At 44.2% G+C, this 20,445-nt stretch overlaps 2 protein-coding genes across 4 annotated transcripts in view; both read right to left on the bottom strand.

Annotated features, from left to right (window-relative positions):
- Nucleotides 1-2,190, bottom strand: part of CUL5 (cullin 5) — a 34,822-nt gene extending 32,632 nt beyond the window's left edge. For all 3 annotated transcript variants that reach the window (XR_008238902.1, XM_052812358.1, XM_052812356.1), the window contains exon 1: nucleotides 1,847-2,190. Coding sequence is in view for 1 of the 3 variants with exons in the window: in XM_052812356.1 (XP_052668316.1) it covers nucleotides 1,847-1,870 (24 nt within the window). In the remaining 2 variants the exon portion in view is untranslated. The remainder of the gene's footprint in view (nucleotides 1-1,846) is intronic.
- Nucleotides 2,191-9,976: 7,786 nt separating this feature from the next.
- RAB39A (RAB39A, member RAS oncogene family) lies at nucleotides 9,977-20,072 on the bottom strand. The gene is made up of 2 exons (XM_052812870.1): nucleotides 19,652-20,072; nucleotides 9,977-11,445 (listed from the first exon to the last, which is right to left on the bottom strand). The coding sequence occupies exons 1-2, from the start codon at nucleotides 19,972-19,974 to the stop codon at nucleotides 11,019-11,021; spliced, it is 750 nt and encodes a 249-aa protein (XP_052668830.1). The 5' UTR covers nucleotides 19,975-20,072; the 3' UTR covers nucleotides 9,977-11,018.
- Between the last annotated feature and the right edge of the window lie 373 nt (nucleotides 20,073-20,445).

Genomic DNA, 20,445 nt, shown 5'->3' with positions numbered 1-20,445 from the left:
TCAAATCACTGTATAATCTTTCCTTTTGTAATGCAGGACTCATACTTTATTGTCTTTAGAAAACTCACTGATTAGTAAGTTTAGTGCTTAAAAACACTCCAAGTGACCAGAAAGGCCTATTTTAGAACAGGTATCTCTGTAGCATTTTTCCTAAAACACACTATGCATATATATCTTGTTGTCAATATAAAATATTAATGATTCAAAGGCCAGTTGCAAAAACATGACTAGTCAACGCAAGGGCTTCAGTTCAGCAAGAGTCATCTCACAGAATCAAGGCCTTTAACTCTATTTTCACTTACTGTACACCTATTCTTTCAAAATAGCTGAAGTGGGATGCTGACAAATCTCACAGGCCTACGTTTCTTCTCTCTACTATGGGCTATACAACCACATGTCTTGTCTAAGCACATGTTGGTCTTTCCAAAGATCCTTAAACATACAGCAGAGAGATGGACTAAAACATTAACAAGCAGATAAACTGTCTGAGCCCTGCTCTAAAACCACGCTCTTCCACAAAAATCACATTTCTTCTTATGGGACGTTATTTTTTTTCACCAGTGTTCTTGGGTTCTTAAATTTTAGATTTTTACTTAAGTCTTATGTGCTTAATAATCTAACTACCCACTTCAGCACAAAAAATATAGATAAATTAATTAAAATTCATGTTAGCTACATTTCAATTTCAAGAAAGTTGTTTTTTTTTTAATTATCTTTTTAAAACTAAAACCTTTTTTTGGATACCAGGAAGAAACAAGGCTGTCAATTATTTCTCATTTCTTCACACTGAGTGTCTCAGAGTAATACAACCAGCAGTTTCAGGCCAAATCTATACATCCAAAACGGGTCAGATTGCTAAAACATAAGCAGCACTTCTTCAGAACCACATTTAACTATAATACATGGTGCTGAACACATGTATATTTCCATACTTCTACGTATTTTGAATTGCTAACTGACAAAGTTAAGCTGACAGCCTTCCCAAGGCCTTTCATCCCAACTACACTGACGTTCTGGAAACACTGGAGGCATTAGTAACAGTTGTTTAAAGTAGGCCCGTCTTCCATGTGCTGGCATGGCCTCAAAGGCCACACACAGTCTTCTCCACACACATGCCACAAATATCAGGACAGGCAGTCCTGAGCTCAAATACTGGACTGTCATACTGAAAAGTTCTGTTCAAATCTGCAGCAGCTTGGGGTGACTGACATCTGTCATCAAAGGCCGGGAAAGTGCTTGAAAACATCTGACTGCAAAAGCAAAGCTGCTTAAAACAAGCGAAAGGCCTCCAGGAGTTCTTCCTTTGCAGAAGAACTGCAGTGAACGAAAAAGCTGGAATACGGCAGCAACCCAAATAACGACACCTGCCCACCGCGAAGACGTTTTTCAACTCTTTTGTTTAACTTAAAACTCGTTTTCCGTACGCCGCGGTCTTCTTAAATAAACAAAGGGAAGACACCATGCCCCGTCTAGCAGCACGACGCAACGCTGTTTCCCAACGGCGCCTGTTTGGGAAGGGAGAGCCGGGGGGGAGGGGGGGGTGCCGGCAGCCAAGAGGCCACCGGCCGGGCCGGGCCGGGCCGAGGCCAGCGGTCCCGCACCGAGCGCGGGCGCGGCGCCAAGGCCGTTCACCTGAGGGAGGGCCGCCGGCCGCCCCCCGCCGCGCCTGCGGAACGGCAACAACTTCGGGGAGCGGCGCCCGCGGCCTGCCCCCGCCGGCCCGGCCCGGCCCGGCCCGGCCGCCCCGGCCAGCCGCGCACGGCCCAGCCGGCGGCGGGGCAGCCCCGGCCGCCCGGCCCCCGCCGCCTCTCTGCTCACGCAGGGCCCGGCCAGGCCCCGCTCTCACCTTTAAGAGATTAGACGTCGCCATGATCCCCCCCCGCGGGGCCTCCCCGGCCGGCGGCGGCGACGGCTCCTCTCCCCGAGCTCGGCTCGGCTCCCCCCGGCCGCTGCCGCTTTACATGGCCCCGGGCGGGCCGCCCGCCCGGCCGGACCCGCGGCGGCGGCAGTAGCGGCGGCCGCAGCGCTGGGCTCCCCTGCCCGGGGGCGAGGCCGGCGCCAGGTTCGGGGCGCTCCGCAGCGCGACCGGCTGGGTCCTCCGCACGCAGCCGCCTCTCAGAGCCTCATGGCGGCGTCCGCCCAGGAGGCGCTCGGCAGCAGCCCCGGCTCCATGGAAGGGGCCGGCCCACATGATGCGGCGCCGAGGAGCCGGCCCCGCCGCCAAGCGCGGGCGCTCGGGCTGCGGGCTCCGCCCGCAGCGCCCCCTGGCGGCCCGCCGCTGCGCCGCGCTGCTCGGGGGAACCCCCGTCGCCCCGCCCCGCCCCGCTCGCCCCCGCCGCCGGGAGGCCTTCGCCTTCTCGGCCCCGCGGCCACCGGCCCTGGCACGAAGCCCCTTCGGCAGGCACCGGCCGCCGGGCAGCTCCCGCGAAGCCAGCGGGCGGCGGCTGTGCGCGGCTGCTCTCCCGCGCGGCCCCGCTCCACCCCCGCCTCAGGGACGCCCCTCGCCCAAACCGCCCCCCTTTCCTCCCGGTCCCCCCCACCCCTTCTCCCCCGCGGACAGAGCAGCGAATTCAGCGCGGCTGAATAGCGTGGTTTGTCGGCAGAGACATAAAACCACTTCTCCGTTGGCGGAGGTTGGCGAGCGTGGGCCTCCGCCCCGGCTCACCGTCCCCGTCCCCGCCAGGCCACGGTGACGCCGCAGCGGCCCCCCCGCAGGCCCGGCCGGCGGGGCCCTCACGGCAGAAAGCACCGGAGGGTCACCGGTCACCGGCACAAACCCGTAGCTGGTGAAGCCCGGTCACTTCCCTGCACCTGCGTCTCGGGCTAAGCCGTCACTCGCCTTGCCAAACTGTTCTCACGAGTTTTCTGCTTGGAGGGAATGTTTGGGTATAGGTACCTGTTAGGGGGGATTTGGAAACTTTCGGGGTTTATTTATAGAAAACGGAATGAAAGTACTGAGTATGAGAGTTCCTGCATCCTGCCCAAATGCGCTCTTGTGCAGCACTTACGAGTAGTGCTAGCCAAGGAATAAGGAGAACCTGAACACCTGAGAAGCAGTGAGACAAGGAAACAGTGGTACTTTTTACCGATATTAAAAATAACGTGCATCTCATTTTGCATGGCTTACATAATGACTGTAATTTTTTTCCGAAGATCTGTGCGTTAATTTTCTGGGAAGTAAGGACATCCATGAGCCTCGAGGTTTTGCGGTATTTTAGTACCACTTCAGGGTGCTTTGATGCTACACGGTGTTACATAATCTTGTTTTATTTGCTTTAATTCTATTGCAAATGGATTATTACTAAATTCTGATGGTAATGAAGATATTAATTATTGATTAGCAAATGGTACTACATTGGCCTACAGTTTTATATCCTTTGCATGGATTGTGAAAGACAGAGTGAATGACCCTTAATCCCAGAGCTGTCCACAGGTTCAAAGTGATTTGCAAGCAACAGCTCATTAAGATTTGGATTATCAGTGAAATTAATACCGTGCATAATATCCTAGATGTCTTGGAGTGAATTGATTCCGGGCACAAATCTGTTGGCTTTGAATGAGTTGCATCAGAGAGAAATAGGCGCTTCTCTGTTCTCTTCTAGTGCCCTGAAACACACGGTACAAGTGAGACGTACATAGTTTCTTCTGATCTTCACTTAGTCCATGATGGCAAAAAGCATTTGATGGTTGATTAGTCAGTTTCAGACTCTTCTCCAATCAGTTCAGTAGCGATACTAAAACTTAGGTTTTTCCTTCAGTGGGAAAGTCTTGTTTATCACTGCCGTGGACAGTCGCAATGACCCTATGCACAAATTGTGCCATGAGAGTCTCTGAAGACAATCCTTTTAAAAGGCCAGGGACACACCGACACCTACCTGTAGCTGAAAAAAAGAAGCCCTGTCAGTGACCACACAAAACAACTTCTTCCGTGTTTGGTTCTATTGCAACAAGAAAGCAAACACTTTTATTTCTGGTGTTTGCTATCTGGGCTTCACGTCACCCTTTCAGTTAATAACAATGGCCTTCTGGAGAAATTGCCTGCCTGTGGGAGTAAAGATTACTGTTGCTTTCTCTTAAAGTTGTTTAAGATTTTGGTATCTTAGCGTCACCAGAACCGCCTATCCTGTGCATCTCAAGATGACCTGTTTGTTCTTATGCCAACATTGTCCTTTAGCTTAAATAACTTTTCTCTCCCTGGTGTTTATTCTTCTCTGATGTATTTTTAGGCACCCGTGCTATTGCCTCGCAGTTTCCTTGCTGGAAAACTTTGCACTTTTTGCCCTGAGGATGCAGGGTGCAGAGCGACTGTTTGCAGGCAGAACCTGCAGGAGGTTTTTTGCTGAGGCCGAATTCCTCCCAGGACATGGAGAAGCACGTGGCAGACATCAGGCAAAATGTGGCTATTGTTCCATGCCCAGGCACAATGTTGCAGAGAGCCGCTGCAGGGAATTACATCTCATCTAATTTTTCCTCTCCTAGCCTTTTTTGGACAGCTAGAAATTTACTGTTCCATTCACTCTATACTCGGGGAGTTACAGTTGGTCTGCGAAGCATGGTATAGTGAAAGAGGATACAACATGAAAAATTATGATTTCATGGGCTGTTTTTCTGACACTTGTTCACATATGCAGCTCTTTTTCAGTGCTCAGTAAGCTTTGTTTCTCTTTTGTTTTAAAAGTTCCTGTGAGAATCAGACTCTGTTTTCCACAGAGAACTGGGCAAAGAAAAATCCCAATAAAATGAACAGTGTAACTGTGAATTTCAATGGTCAGACTGACTGGAATTGAGACTTACATCTTCTAAACATATGTCCTGGCAGAGCTTGGTCTTTTAATGCATATAACACTGGCTATATGTCAGGGAAATGAGAAAAATGATGTCCACAGAGGAGGCTTTTTCCCCTGAATAATAAGCAGTAATTATTTTAAAATAGCAAATTAATATAAATTATGACTAAATAGCTCAACTATTTGCTTGGCATTGAAAACTTAACCAAAACGGACAATTCTCAAAAGTGCTGCAGAGCAGTGCCAGCCCTGCAAGGTTTTTATTACTAAGACTATGACTGAAATATTTTCCACAATTCCTCCCCTCAGTTTTAGTACCTTGATACTTAGCAACAACCACTAACATTTTAAGCTATTGCCTTGCTCATTGTCAGCCGTTGGTGCCAAATACGGCTTCTGGCATTCCCTTCCTGCAAAGAAACCATGCGAGGGGGAAGGTGAAAGGGGAAGAAGCCTGCAATGTAGGTGTCGTGCCGGTGTAGAGTTATACCCAACCGCTCCTCTCCTGCAGCTGTCCCGCAGAATGAACCGATCCTTCGGGAGCTGCTGGAGTTGGGGAGTCAATAGCCTGCGTCTCTGTGCCGACTCCAGGTCCTTGGCACTTTCCTTCATCCTGCAAGTCCCGTAACAGCAATGCAAATTTCTGTAGGGTCTTAAGGGATCTGGCAGTGGTTAGTCTCACTGCTCCCCCGGGGCTGTGCAGAGATGGAAGAAATGATCTGTGTCTTCCTTTCAATCCTTATCTTATGCATTCATTTCCCTGCTGACTGAGTTTATTGCTACAGGAGGCTCGGTCTGTCCCTCCACAATTTTCACAGAGCAGGAAAAATCAGTTCACACACAAGCAGATTTGAAGCCACAGCCATGAGGAATCACAGTAATTGAACTATAGCTGAAACTTCAGCTTGTTTACCTAAGCATTGATTTTATTTACAATGCATAGAATTTCTTTCTGTTACTCCTGCTCTTACATTTCCGTAGAAGCTCTTTAGCTGCAAGGTGGGCCTTTAGCAGCCTGTGAAGGTAATCAGGGTTACTCTTAGTTTGAGCTGCCCTTGTAGCCTGTGAGGCTGCTGAAGGTTGGTGTCAGCTGGTTTACAGCACTGCTCCCATGGAGGAGTAGTCTCTCAGCAGATTATACACCAAGTGTCCGTCCCCAAGGAGCTCAAGCCTAGCCTAAAATGCAACTTTCTCTGAGAAATGAGTCAATTAAATACTTTCAAAGATGGTGATCCATTCTAGCAGCTCAGGATTGGGATTTTGGATTCCTCAGTTTGAGTTTAAATGAAGATTTACCTGTCCCTACATAAAGAGCCTGCTACTCCCCGTTCCTGTCTGGCCTCTGTGGGTGATGGGCAGTCGCGGGAGTGCTGTGGTGGTGTCGGCTGCCGAACAACTGTTCCCTGTCTCCCCAGGAGTGAAAAGCCCACAATGTGTATATTACATTTGGGGGGATTTGTGCTATCAAGTTCTTTTCCTGGATGCATTTTAGCCATGTGTTTGCTGTTCCACTGGTTGCTTGTGGAAGGAGCAACTCCATGAAGAAAAACAATTGCTCTGTGGAGTCCCGTGTCTCTTCCACATCAAAAGTGCTCCTTAGCAAAATATTTTTGGGTTCGCAGAACCAACTTAGTTTTCTTCACACGTATGCTACACTCCCACTAATTAAGTATTATGCAAGGCAAATTGTCTTCAGGAACCGGTACAACTTCATAGTCTTTATATTATGCTCAGCTGGCATGTCTTCAATCACATTACTTTCATCTGATTTGCACATTCATTGAAACGCGATAAACAATTCTGCCATGCTCAAAAGTAAAATTCATCTTTTCCACAGCTGTATTTGCTTCTCAGAGGAGGAAATATTGCTGAGTAAAATGGCAGCATATGTTGGTAGTCGGTTTTCAGAGGAGAGCCTCATGGAATGTAGCAGTAAATCCAGACATTGAATTACTACTAGAAGTGAGCTGGGAAGTAAGTATACATGCATTCATGAGATACAGTCTTTTTTTTTCTCTGAGGATCAGGCAGATGAATTTTTGGTTGAATTCTTCTATGTTTTAAATACATTCGATGATACCATTATCATCCTTAAGAAACCCAGGCATTGTAGGTGCTACCGCATACAGTTAAGTACTAGAGCAAAGGATCATCACACAAATGCTTGGCCTTGTTTTTTTAGAATCTGTTTATTTGTTGTGCAGTCCTATCCATTAGGCTTTTTAGAGAGATTTAGATGTTACAGATTCCTCTTTTAGAATTTTAATTTCATTCACTTATTTAAAAGATTATCTTTGGACTCTGAGAAATGAGCAATGCAAATGTTTGCTATTGACAATTGTGTCTTGATGTTTAATGACTTCTTGAACAGTCCAGCATGCTTGTGGTATGGTTCTATACCCATGTAGAGAATAAACCTCCAGCCCTCCTTCTTTCTCTCCAAGGCTGAATAAAGGCTGCTTAGACTGCTGTGCCAGCTCTGGGCAAAAGGCAAGGGTGGAGACTTGGAGGAGCTGATGTCACATGCTGGGGTCTACAGCTGGGGGAAAAGTGCTCTCCCTGGATGTTAATTATGTAAAAAGAGGCCAGTGAAGCATGTATTCTATAAAGGAGCTGAAACACTGAGACTGAAGTATCTGTGAGCATGGTGCACCCACCTATCTTTGCTTTAAGTTTGGCAACTTGGGTACCAGTAACAGTTTGGCTGTGGCAGAAGAGATGTCAGCACAGAGCAACTGCACTGTACTTGGGTGCTCAGTCAAGCCTGTATTATTTTCTGTGAGCACAGGACAGACACCAGCTTGAAGTTAGATTGGTAAGTCTATTCCATACCGAAGGCATTAAATGAATAGTATGAACGTATGCTACCTCAAAAATTTTTCCTTGGTTGATTCCTATGGTGTGTGGCCAGGTTCTGCGTCTTACATGGGACAGAAGCAATTATAAGCAAGCCAAAATATCTGAAGAATTCATGTGTAAAATATTTAAATGACTAGAGGAAGATATTTATTCTCTTTATCAGACTTAAAATAAAAGCAATGAAAGTTTAAACATTTCGAGGAGTCCAGAACAATACTTTATATCCATTCATCAGGCCTATGAATCCAAATACAAACTGTGTACTGTTTCCACAGGTTCTTCCTTTTCCTAACTGGGATTTACCAAACTTTAATTTGCAAAGTTGTGATGTTTTCTTCATAAAAAACTTCTACTTATTAATTTGGCTGCCAAATGAGATTTCTCTAATTTCTGTGATTTCTGCAAATTTCATTCTGGTATCCATATTTGCCCTTCCATGGGGCAAAAAAGAAGATACATGCACTGAACTATAATCTGTTCTACAGCTTATTCACGGTCTTATATACTGTACTGCAAAACATCTGAAAACAAAATGATGTATTTCAGCAAATCTATTTATCAGACATTTCTATTAACTGCAAGTGTGTAGTGAGAGGGTACAGTAGTGTTTTAATATATCATCAAGATACACAATGTTTGAATGTACATGTTAATCTACATTTTTAGGAATTACAAATAAGACAACTATGTGCACAGTACTTTAAAATGCAGTGAACTTCTCTTCTAGTTGCATTGACAATACCAGTTCCTTACACAGTTGAATCTGGTTAAAAGCTCTATTCCCAGTGTAATAAATGTGACACTACAGGTACAACATTGACAGCAGAGATCATTAAGGCTCTGTTCTGATGACTATTTCTCTGTGCATACCTCCCCTCCACTCTGCTCTTCTCCCAGTCCCTTCCCTCCCAACACACCCCGTTTTTTTCATACAGAATGAAAAGCTCATTGGCTCCAGAGTATTCAGGAAGAAAAGTTTAAGATAAAAGATTTTAACCTGAAAGTAATGAAATGTGTAATGAAATGTAGATTCATAGTAATAGCAATACCTGGTACTTATAAAGCTGTTTTAATATTTTAATTATTTTTTTTGGTATGGCAGAAGAAACCAGTATCCACATCCCATGGTGCTATACACTCTACAGCAGGTAGCACACAGAGAAAAGAGTCCAGACTGAAGATCATACAGTCAGAATGGGTCTCAGCAGTCTTTGTGAATTCAAGGAAGAACAATCATCTCTATTTCTGAGATATGGAAGGTGAGGCACAGAAAATATAAATGCCTTGCTCAGAAACACACAGTGAACCAGTGGTAGACTTTGGTTCTGTTGACTCCCCAGCCACCGCTTTATTCGTTGGGCCATTCTGTCCTCTTAAACAACTAAGAGAAGATCTTCTGAGATACACAGCATGGGCCTAGTATCACAGGGGAATCAGTGTCAAATGCACACAGCCTGATTCTGCAATACCTTTTGGCATCTGTAGTCACCTTTACTTCATAAAGAGGGCCTAAAATGCCCTCAAATCGAAACTGATTTGGTGTAAATGACTAATATATGTAGTTTAATAGAGAATCAGGCTCACAGCAGTTACTTTGTGGCATGCTGAGACTAGAATTAACTGTTTTAATTGCTAATGAATTAAGGCTGATTCCTGTTTATATTAAGGCCTCTGTATCCTTCTATGACAGTGTAACTGTGCCTCAGTGCAAGTGAGACTCAGGCTATTGAAAAAATTAACCTTTCAGTTCCCTTTGAAGTCAATAATTTTAGTGGCCCTAAATGAATAAAATAACTGGAACCAAGCAACCTGTCTCTATACTACAGAATATTTACAAAAGGATTGTAAAAGGACCTAAAAGTAACCTGAGGGAAAACCAATTATATGTTTGTTGAAGAAAAAAGTTAGATTAGATAGACTTGTTGCCTGGTCTTGAAAATGGAGAATTGTAACATGATAACACACCTTCATATGAAGATAACTGGCTTGATGTTTGGTGGTTATGAGTATGCCCAGATAAATTGTAGATGCTTATCAACTCTGGAGATCAAGTCGTCTTGTTATACTACTACAATAAAATAGAAATAGACTTATTTGGTATTTAAGTGCTAGACATATAGGGCATAGTTTGCATAAAGCTAGTGTGTGTTATATTCAGAGGAGTAGGAAGATGACCTCAAGCTCAGTAAAATGCTACATGATCACAGATTTCTCCTACTGTTATTAAAAGCTATTATGTGTTGCTTTCCTAGAATAGGGGTTCTCCAACTTTGCTCTCTGTAGCCAAGCATTATTTTAGACATTCTCTCCTCTCCAAACACTCTATTCTCTCCTCTCCAAACACTCTATTCATAACAGTTTTGGTTTTAAAACCTTCATTTTTTTAGACAATGGTTTAACATTTGCTGGCTGAGAATAAAACAATCCTTGCTCTATTCAAATTTAAGGCCTGGGTCCTCATGGATTGCAGCACTTTTTAACTTACTTTTACTTCTCGATAGAAGTAGATTTATTTTTTAAAGCTAATATGTAATTTGTTTCTGTAAATTAACATAATTCCCTAGGCATCAGTGTGGCTATGATAATTACCCAGCTGAGGATCTGGCCACCGAAATGTAACTCCAGTGGTTGAGAAATCTGTTTTGTACACAAGTCAAATAACAGCTGGATCATATGTGATGTTACATTTAGTTTCATTGGCAATTCAGAAAATATTTAATAATAAATTTCATTGCTTCTATTCCCCATTTTTGTATACAAATAAATCATCTTTTCTAAAACATTCTTTTTCTTTAGTAAGGCTTGTATTCATAGTCATATCAAAAGTGTTTGCTATTGGAGCAACCTTTCAGCTTGCTTTCTTTAGAGTTATCTTTATTACGAAATTCTACAGCATTCTAAACTTTAATGGTCATTAGCAACCCTGCACTTGAGTAAAGAATCACATTAAAAAAGTATAAGGTATAATATTTTCTTGTCCAAAACTAAGGCAGGATGAACAAAAGTAATGAGCTCATCTGATCCTCACCTACCAAGCCTTGATTTTAAACAGTATTCAAAATACAAAGCCCAAGAGAGGATGTTGTCACGATGATTATTGCACTTTCTCAGGGTCTTGCTACAGGATTAGTTTTTCCTTTAGCAATATATAATTTCTTCTCCTGAAGACCACACAAAGTTATTGTACTCTGAAAAGAAAAAAAGCACTTAAAGTTTTATGAAGTTATGACCTAGACAGAAGGATACAAAACCAAATTACCATTCTATGATTCAGCTATGTCATGATCTAATATTGTTTCAAAATTATTATTCTGTTATTTAGGTTGGCATCATCTTCTGAACACCTGATGTGCTCTTTGGCATGCTACAAATTCAGCAGATGCACTGTCTTCTGGGCTTTACAGCTTCTTCTGATGAATGTACAACATTTGGAACAAAGCCGCTCTTGACACCTTCCCATCCATCTTGTATTGAGATTTCTCCTTTTTTTACAAGTTCATAGATGTCTCGTGTGAGAATTGTAAAGGACTCTTCAACATTCGTAGCATCTTTTGCTGAAGTTTCTATATATTTCATACCACAGTCAGATGACAGTTTTTCAGCTTCTTCTCTTGTAACCTCACGCTGTGACACTAAGTCACATTTATGTCCTACTAACAGGAACACAATCTGAAAGGGCTGCACATGCATTTTTGCCTCTTCTAGCCAGTCTTTCACATGTTCAAAGGATCGTCGATTTGTGATGTCAAACACTAGTAAGCCACCCACAGAATTGCGATAATAAGAGCGTGTTATTGATCTGTGAAGGAAAAAAAAAGAAAAAGGAAAATTAAAATACATTCTCACTTTATTCATAAATAGATTACTTTTCCATGTGGCAATGTGTTTTTATCTACTGTAAGTTTTATGAAATATCTTTGCTTTTTTAAAACTAATTGGAATTTATTAATTTACTTTCTACACACAAAAATGTTCCTTTTTAATTTTTTTCTTACATTCAAAAGTCACTTTCTAAACATTCTTGAAGCCAACATCTCTAGTGTGAATTTTGAATGCTGAATTATTCTGCAAAGTACTCTTTATTAGCAAACCGTGGCACATGTTCACAGAATAAAATATATATATTTATTTGTCAAATACTTGTTGGCGTTGAAGTCCGAGTCCTTCAGTTTTATACAAACATGCACTTCGCTTTGTTCTAATAAATTATTTCAAACTGAAATATGTAGGCAGATGTCGAGAAACCTAGAGCCTAAGCTTGCCAATGTACAAGCACATCCTTTTGTATTCCTTGCAGAAAAATTCTTTGATAGAAAAGTTTGTACAGATAATCATAATTCTTTGTGCTTGCAGAAGTCAACAGGTAACAGACTAAGAAAGGAAACTCCCTAAACCAAACTGTCCAAAAGTAACTGAGCTGGGCAAACACACACTTGTTAAAGCATTGGCAAGGAACACTTCTACCTCCAGCATTGCTCTCACATTTGTTCAAAACCTCTTTATAATTGCATTTACTCTTTTTTGGCATGAGTCTTCCAGGACTGGCAACAGATATTTTCTACTTCTGAGCCCTCTACATTCCATAGCATTCACTGGAAGGAATTTTGGAAGAAGGAAACCCTTCCTCTGGTTGAAAAGATTTTTAATATGCTCTGGAAGAAGAAAAAATGTTTGTTAGAATGTAGAGAAGGATACAGGGACTAAAAAAATGATTGTAAGTCTCTAATCACGAGCAATACGGGAAGATGGAGAGGGTGAGAAGAGACATTTTAAAGGAAGTGACAGCCTACCAAGGAGTGGATGCAAGCACTCGTTACTAGCATAAACACATAGCTAGTGTATATATAAGTATTCTCCAACTGAAATGAGATGCACAGTTATTATTTGAAATTATAATTTAGCCAAGAATTAATTCCATTTTATCTTATAATTATGAAGAGGATGCAGCCTCAAAACTTTTGGAATCAGGATGAACTGTATACAGTAACACATCTTTCCATAACAGTAGCTCCCTCTGATTTTCAGTTCATCGCATTTCATATAGTGTTTTATAACAATTTGAACATAGAGGTATAATTAGCAGCAGTAGTCATATTACAGATAGGTAAGTGCACAGCTAGATAAGGCTTAGGTTTCTTGGCATATCTAAATTCATTTAGCCACAGCAAATGGCATTTGAAATGATTTTATTTAGATAACAGGGAGGGATTGTTTGTCCTAATGTTTAGAAAGATCTCTTCTACATTCCCAGCAATAGAGTCCATGGAGTGTCTCCCTGAACAGTTCGAATAGGAAGACAACAGGATCTTACCCTCAGATTAATTCAAATAGCCTGGATATGAAAAATGAATGAGGGGTGTCACATTTTGTGAAATATTAAATAAAGGTGCCAAAAAGATCTGTTTCAGGTTTTCCTAAGCATTTTTTTGCTGTAGAGCTGTTGCAAACACAAATGTACATTCAAGTAATTCAAGTGGTTCTAGAAAGAGCGGAAATGGGTGACAAAAATGGGATTCAATTTGGAGAAGTGGAAGCTGATACAACCTATTTTCATAAAAAAAAATCTTGACAACAGTTACGCCAAAGAAATGCATTAGCCAGGAGAGAAAGTAGGTTAGTATTGAAAAAGCAGTGCATCATTTACCAAGTATTTCTATATAGAAGAATGTTAAATCATGTATCTATGAACAGGAGTACTGAAAAACAGCCCAGCATATGTTACTGGGTGCTTATACGCAGCAGTTGGTACCCTCATCTGTTGTAAATCACTTCTGCAGAGATATGCTAATTTACACTAGCTGATGATCTAAGCCATTATATTTAATTATATGTATGTATTGCCTGTAATGGAGGTGATTAAAAAGCATCTGTAACTTCAGGCTGTACATCACAAAAACTGGGTGAATATATGAGAGAGACAGCCGTCGTTTTTTCTGTATTTTTGGTATGCATAATTTGAAATTAGTTTTCTCATTACCAAAAAAGGTTAATATCCTAGAGAGGTTTTAGAAAACAGTAACAGAAGAAAAAAGTAACACAAAAAGTTTTAAAGATACCTATGATGCATATGATACCATGTTATGTGATTATCTGAGTAAAGGATTATGTTTCTTAAAATATGGTCTACAAATATTTGAATAGTTTTACTATTAAGGTGAGTTATTATTTGCAGTTATGTTTTAAAAGAAATTATTCCTGACAAATAAGAGAAAATTTTGAAGCAGAAAGTTTAGGCCATCAACTGGGAAAAACGTCTGGGCACATGAACGTGGTAGGTTGTTCATCTGAAGTATCCGAAACATCTTACAGACGCAAAATATTTCACTTAAATATGACAATCAGAGTAGATTAAGTATTAGACATGTATTTTTAGTAGACAGCTTAGAGTTACTTGGAGAATGAACTGTGTGAAGTGCTTCTGCTCACTTATGCCCTGTATCACACCTAGAAAGAATAAAAGACCATTGACTTAGATGGTCTAGTAGGTCTCTCTGCTTTTGTTTTGGTTTGCTTTTTTCTCTATAAAACTAAGTGCAAGGGCAATTTTTGCCTCTTGTTAGTATTATCGCTAAAGACTGCAGGACTTCTAAGTGCCTTCAATAAGGCTTAGACAGAACTATAACACCAACATCTGAAGTTGTGCTCCACTCAGCCGCGTATCTACCCATGGTGCCTGAACAAGTTCCCTGGGGAGCCGAGCACTCTGCCTCTGTGCGACAGCCCTGCCTTCCCTCTTAGCTCAGATCCCAGCTGAAAACAAACCATTGCTCCAGGGGAGTGCCCACAAGGGTTCTGCTTGGGACAGTGTCCGCAGAGCATGCCAACAGCATGAGGTGGGTTCAAGCTCCTCACAAAATGCAGAGGAACTTTCTTTTAGCACAGCGGAGGTACCTGTCTTTCACATAGATTCCTCGTGCACTGCTTCACAAGGCACAGGTCAGTGTTCGCAGAGCCCATGCTACAGAGGCCGCTTGAGGGGTTTTGCTCAGAAGATGCACAGCTTTATAGACTTTACAGGCCATGTCAATGTACTGCATATGTCTTCACCGAAAAGCTTGATGATGAGAGTGCACGGTAGCTGACAAAAGATAAGGAGGGCTGACAGTAAAAGGCTCTTCATGCAACAGCTGGTAGACTTGTAGATCTCCTTGGGAAAGATGTAATGAATGTAAAGAGTTTATCTGTATTCCATGCTAGACTGAGCAAGTCCTGAACAAGAGACTGAGTGAGCTTTAGTAGATAGAAAAACTGCATCAGTCTCCAGAAGTCCCTCAAGTTGAAAGTACAGGATAGCAGAGTACTCAGGAGAATTCTTGTTGAAATGATGACTTCTCATGTAAACTTTGGTTCAGCTAATTAATGTCATTAAACTAGCATTACGGAAGGGAATGTGTTACTTGCAGCACCATGATAAATTTTCTGTGGGGAAGGCGGTAGAGGGTAGTACTTCCTTTAGTAGAGAGAAAGCCTTAAGTTAGGGACAGGGTGGGTTTAGGGTGAAAAAGTAATGGCCAAAGAACAGCCTTTCTTCTAAACCTGGGGAGACAGCAATGCAGCCTGCCATCTCCTTCCAGGAAACTGTTAAGAAGAGGTGCTGGTCGGAAGCAGAACTTCATTCAGATTTAGAATCTGGCAAAGCTGCCTGTGACTTGGAATGAAAGGGGGACTGACCTCTTAAATCCATTCCTGCATCTGTCTTTATTCACGTGTCTTATCTCTCTGCCTAAAACACTTTGTTTTTCTTCTATTCCTTTGTGCCCAGTACTTCCTTGCTGCCTCCTCTCTCAGCTCCTCTTTCACATTAGACTCTGAACCCTTCCTTCTCCAAGCATAGCTAGTGGAAGTGCCCAAACCAACGTGTCTGCCTGGGCCTTTGTTCAAGGTGCAAGCTGGAATTTGAGGAGGGAGTGTGCCGGCTTCCCATGGCTACCCTAAACGAAAGGCAACAACCCTCCTACTTAACAGAGGCGACTGTAACTCCCTGGTGACCGGAGGCCTATGGGGCTGTGCAGCTCCTCCTCCGTCACGCTGGAGTATGCATGTCACACCGGAGTATGCATGTCACGCCAGCCACTGATGATGGGTGTGCTACAGCTTCCAGTTGGTTCACACTAAACATGTCAACTATTACACCATCTTTGCCTGAGAGTTACAAAAATTGAGACATAAGCATTATTGGAAAAGTAATTCTTATTTTCTCCCCCACTCCATATAAATAGAGATTACAAAGCTCGTTATACTATGCTGTTGTTAAATATGGACTGTCCTAGCATCCTCAAGACCATCCTAAGTTTTTATTTTCAGGAAGAATATTTGTATGAATAATATTTTTGCTCATTTCATATAATGCTTGGCATTTGTAATAAATGAAAGGTAAATACAGATAAAGGGTTGGAGAAAATCAGTTTTTCCCTGTTAGAACATGCTAAAAAGGTAAGACTGCACTAAGTACTAGAAGGGAACCATGACACTTTGATATTGAATGCTGCAAGGTTCCTCCAGATGGTTCTGTATTTGAAATTGCTGGAGGTGAGACTGCTCCTCAAGAAGTTATATGTTGTGATGTACAATAATGATAAGTTAGAATGTTTTTCCAAAGGATAACTTTGAAGTCTTTAGTTTTAATTGGGAATATTTGTTAAATGCAGATCCTAATTTCTTTTGTAAATTATGACTTCCCATGTAGAGCATGTGTTGGTTCTGCTAATTAATTCTGCCTGAACTACCATTTTATGGAAGGGGAAAATACGGTCTAGAACAGAAGTCATTCTCTTACCTTAACCTAAATATTAGGTTCAAGATGTAAGACCCTAATTAATACTCTCAAGAAAAACCTTGGTAAGATGATGGCCACTGAACAATTGTTTCTGAAAATGAATGACAAGATGTATTAATCACATCAGACTATGGCTTTAGGGTGCCTTTAAATCAGCCATAGTGTTTCTTTCTCATTATGATCTTACTGATCTTTACCAGACAAACCAAACTTTCACTAAAAGCTTTACCTAATTTTGAAGACTTATTTTTAAACTATGACTAAGGACTACATTGTAATGGTATTAATTCTGAAAATACATATTGCTTACTCAAAAAGAAGAATGAGGATGGTGGTGTTTTATTTTCAAGGTGCGTTAGAAACAGAATGTATCTAATATCATAGTCTACTAAAAAGTGGGTTAATATAATTGAGGCATCCCCACAATATTTTGCTCCTACATTCCTGAAATGAACTCTCAGTCTCAGTGCCACTACCAAGTACTTTATAGCCTTGGAAGTTTCATGATTTAAATATATCGTTGGATTTAAATACAGGCAAATTAAACAAACAAACAAACAAATGTGAAACACAGCCAAAGCAGCAGACCGCTCTAAATGACAACTAATTTCAAGTTAGAAAGAAACATAGGGTGTAGCCCTCATTTACTTTAGTCTGCATTACGGACCTGACTCTATACTAAGGAAGTCTGCAGGTTCGTGTTCCACTAAGGTGTTAAAATTATTATTTTGTTGTTGTCCATATGGCACCTAGCACAATGGGAGATTCTGCTTAGTGATGCCTTACTGATGTCAAAGTAAATATAGTCAGTAACTGCCCTGAGCTCAAAATAAGTAAACTGTCCGGCACCAGTGTTTGCAGCCTGCTCACCCTTCATGTGGAAGTGGTGAGAATTACTTTATTTGAGAAGTAATGCAAATAGCGCATGCTAAAGATGATTTCTAAGACCATGCGTGAAATCCAGTTCAAATACAGCAGCATCAATGAAGTAGACACATGTAAGAATTTTTCCAAAACAATTTCTCCAAGAAAAAAAGTGCTCTCTGTCAAGAGAGTGGGATGGCAAGTGTGTCACACCTTACTTTTCCTCTGGGAATGTCCCTAATGCCTGGGACCAAAAGAAGGGTGTTATTATGGAGCCAGTAGTTTGCCCTGCACACAGGGAACTCCCCAGGGAGCCTTAAAGACAGGTTTTACCTCCTCTAAAGTCCCAACGCAAGTGAACCAGAGCAGAACTGGGAATCAGAACTGCAAACTGCTTGGCGTTCCACAAAATTAGATTACTTCTTGGAATAATTAGTTCTTCCCCAAGACCATCTTTGCTTGTGATCTGTTGTCTTCTCCACTAGCAGAGAAAAGAATGTGCACGATTTTAACCTGTGGTGTATAACTTAGTAAAATATTTATAATTTACTTGAGTAAGCGTAAAGCAGACTATACAATAAACACCATGACGTTTGGTACACAAACTGACAAGAAACTCTTAGCAGAAAACCAAATGTTTAAACCTACTTCCTTCAGTTTGTATCTTCTGGGTATTAGAAAAAACACAGATGTATACTAATGGTAAATTTAAAAGCCAACTGACTGCATGACTCATCACTGTATATCCCCTGAGCATTCCCAGGTTAAAGGATGGCTATCATTTGATTTTAAATGTATGCAAAACTCTCTGCATTTGCATTCTTTTCAGTCAAGTGCCTTGTCATTGGCCATCCCGGCTATTTGTCAGCAAATTCAAAATGAAGAGATTATACATTCTTAGTCACTTGTTTACAAGTATTTTACGTTCTTTGCTGGAAAGCACAAGAAGAGTGAAAAATGCTAAGAGCTTGCTATTATCACTGTTAATTTCTTTCTTAACCCTTCAGAGGCCTGCCTGCAAACATATGCATGAAATTGTGACTCATGGAAGCCCAGGAAAGTTTTTTGTTGTTTCACTGTAATACTTGTTATTGTAAAAAAAAAAAAAAGGGTTGGTGTTCCCTGGTAAGACAGTGAAATCCCACTTCTTCAGCTGAGTGCAAGAATCTGCACAACTGTTGCAGTGGAATACAGGGAACATAAAAGAATCGATTCTGCCCAGTGAAGAGACCCATTTCAACCCTCCTGCTAGCATCCCAGTAACAACAAGTGTGTGGGTCAGGTACCACATAGATGGGCTACACATTAGCCTCTCACCTGAGTTCACACCTACTGAACCCCAAGTCCAAACTAAAATCCATACACAACTTGCCTGAAGTCGCAAGCACTACAGATACAACACAGCCACAAGAGTGAGTGAATGACAGTACCAGTTTGTGTGTTGGGGAACGACCGTGACTCTTTTGGGGCAGGAAAAGAGGGTAGTTTTACTACCTGTTCATGACAGAGAGGAGAAAGGAGAGGATTTGATACTCAGTGCAGCATTTGAGCTAGTTTAGCTACACTATAAATGATAGAGGTATTAGTGAAGGCTCCTGGCAACCATCAGTGCAGAGCAGGTGCAGAAGGCAGATAAAACACTAATGAGGGACTGTAGCTGGCTGCCCGGTGGCTTCCACGCTGCCAAGGCTGCACTGGTGCTGCTGTGCTGCAAGGAGGAAGAGCAGGGAGGTGGCCTGGTCTCTCCAGATTGCATGGAGGGAGAGTTATGGCAGAGGGAAATACTGCAGGGGAGGATGAGTTTGGAGGTGATGACAAAGTAAGAAATGCGGAGTGAAGCAGGGGCCTCCTGCTGCAAAGAAGGAAAAAAATGCAGAGGAGGGATTGCTCCCCTCGGTCCAGGACTTCAGGGCAAAGATGGGGGAGGGAAGGAGAAACAGGACAGGGCCACTTGTTACCCCCTAGCGTGAGCTGGGAGGGGAAGGGCAGCTGTTCCCTGGCGGGTGTGAAGGCAAGGGGTGGGGAAGGAGGAAGCTCCTGGGGGGGGAACTGGTGGGCGGTGGGGGGAGAGGGAGGGTGGGCCACGGGGCTGGGGGGGGGGGCACCGGCAGGCGATGGGGTGGTGAGGCTGGGTGGCAATGGGGTGGAGGGCTGTTTGGGGCACAGCAGCCACGTGGGTGCAGTGAGATGTGCTGGGGGGCAAGGCAAAGTCCTTGGGGCAGGAGATGCGCTGGTCGATGAGCGTACGGTGCCGGGAGGGCGGCGGGGGCCGGGGCTGCAGGGCAGCGTGTGCCCGGGGGCGGTTTGGGGGGGCGGACGGGAGGGGCGGGGGGGGGGGGAGGGCGGGAGATGCCGGGTCCTGTACCTGAACCGCTCCTGCCCCGCCGTGTCCCAGAGCTGCAGCTTGACCCTCTTGCCGGGCTCGATCTCCACCAGCCGGGAGAAGAAGTCCACCCCCACGGTGGGGTCGGAGTGCAGCGGCCCCGGGAAGCGGCCCTCGGTGAAGCGGTGCAAGAGGCAGGACTTGCCCACGGTGGAGTCGCCCAGCACGATCAGCCGGAACTGGTAGATCCAAATCGCCGCGTCCATGGCGGCCCCGGCCTGGCCCGGCTCCGCCTTGGGGCTCTTCCTGGGGCTCCTGCGCGGCCGGTGCCTGCACCGCGCTCCGATCGCCCCAACGCCCGGCATCGGCGCAGCGGGCGGGCGGGCGGGCGGCGGGGGGTGCGCGGGGCCCGGGGAGCCGCTCCCGCGGGTGCAGGACGGGGCCCCCGTGCCGGCCGCGCTGGGCGGGGCGGGGCGGGGCGGCGGGCGGACGGAGGCCGGGTACCCCCCCCCCCGCGGCTCCCGGGGCGCCGCGCCGGGCTCCCGGTGGCTGCCCGGGCGGGGCGGGGCGGGGCGGGGCGGGGCGGGCGGCGCCCGCGGGCGCTGTCCCTTCAGCACCGCGCTGCCCCGCGCCCGCCGCCGGCCCCGGCCCTGGGGCCCCGGCTCCGCGCCCCCGCCCCGGCTGCGCCCGGCCCTCCCGTCGCGGGGTGCGCGCTGGGGCCCGCCTCTCCCGCCCGCTCTGCGGTGGCGCGGCCGAGCCGCCCGCCGGGGCCTCCCACCATGCCGTCATGTGCGCGGCGAGACGGGCCCTCCCCCGCGGCGCGGCGGGCAGGCAGC

Source organism: Harpia harpyja, chromosome 17, assembly GCF_026419915.1.
Source record: "Harpia harpyja isolate bHarHar1 chromosome 17, bHarHar1 primary haplotype, whole genome shotgun sequence".
NCBI classification, from domain to species: Eukaryota; Metazoa; Chordata; class Aves; order Accipitriformes; family Accipitridae; genus Harpia; species Harpia harpyja.
Note: the sequence above shows the minus strand (reverse complement) of the source record. Positions and strands in the feature narration are given on the sequence as shown.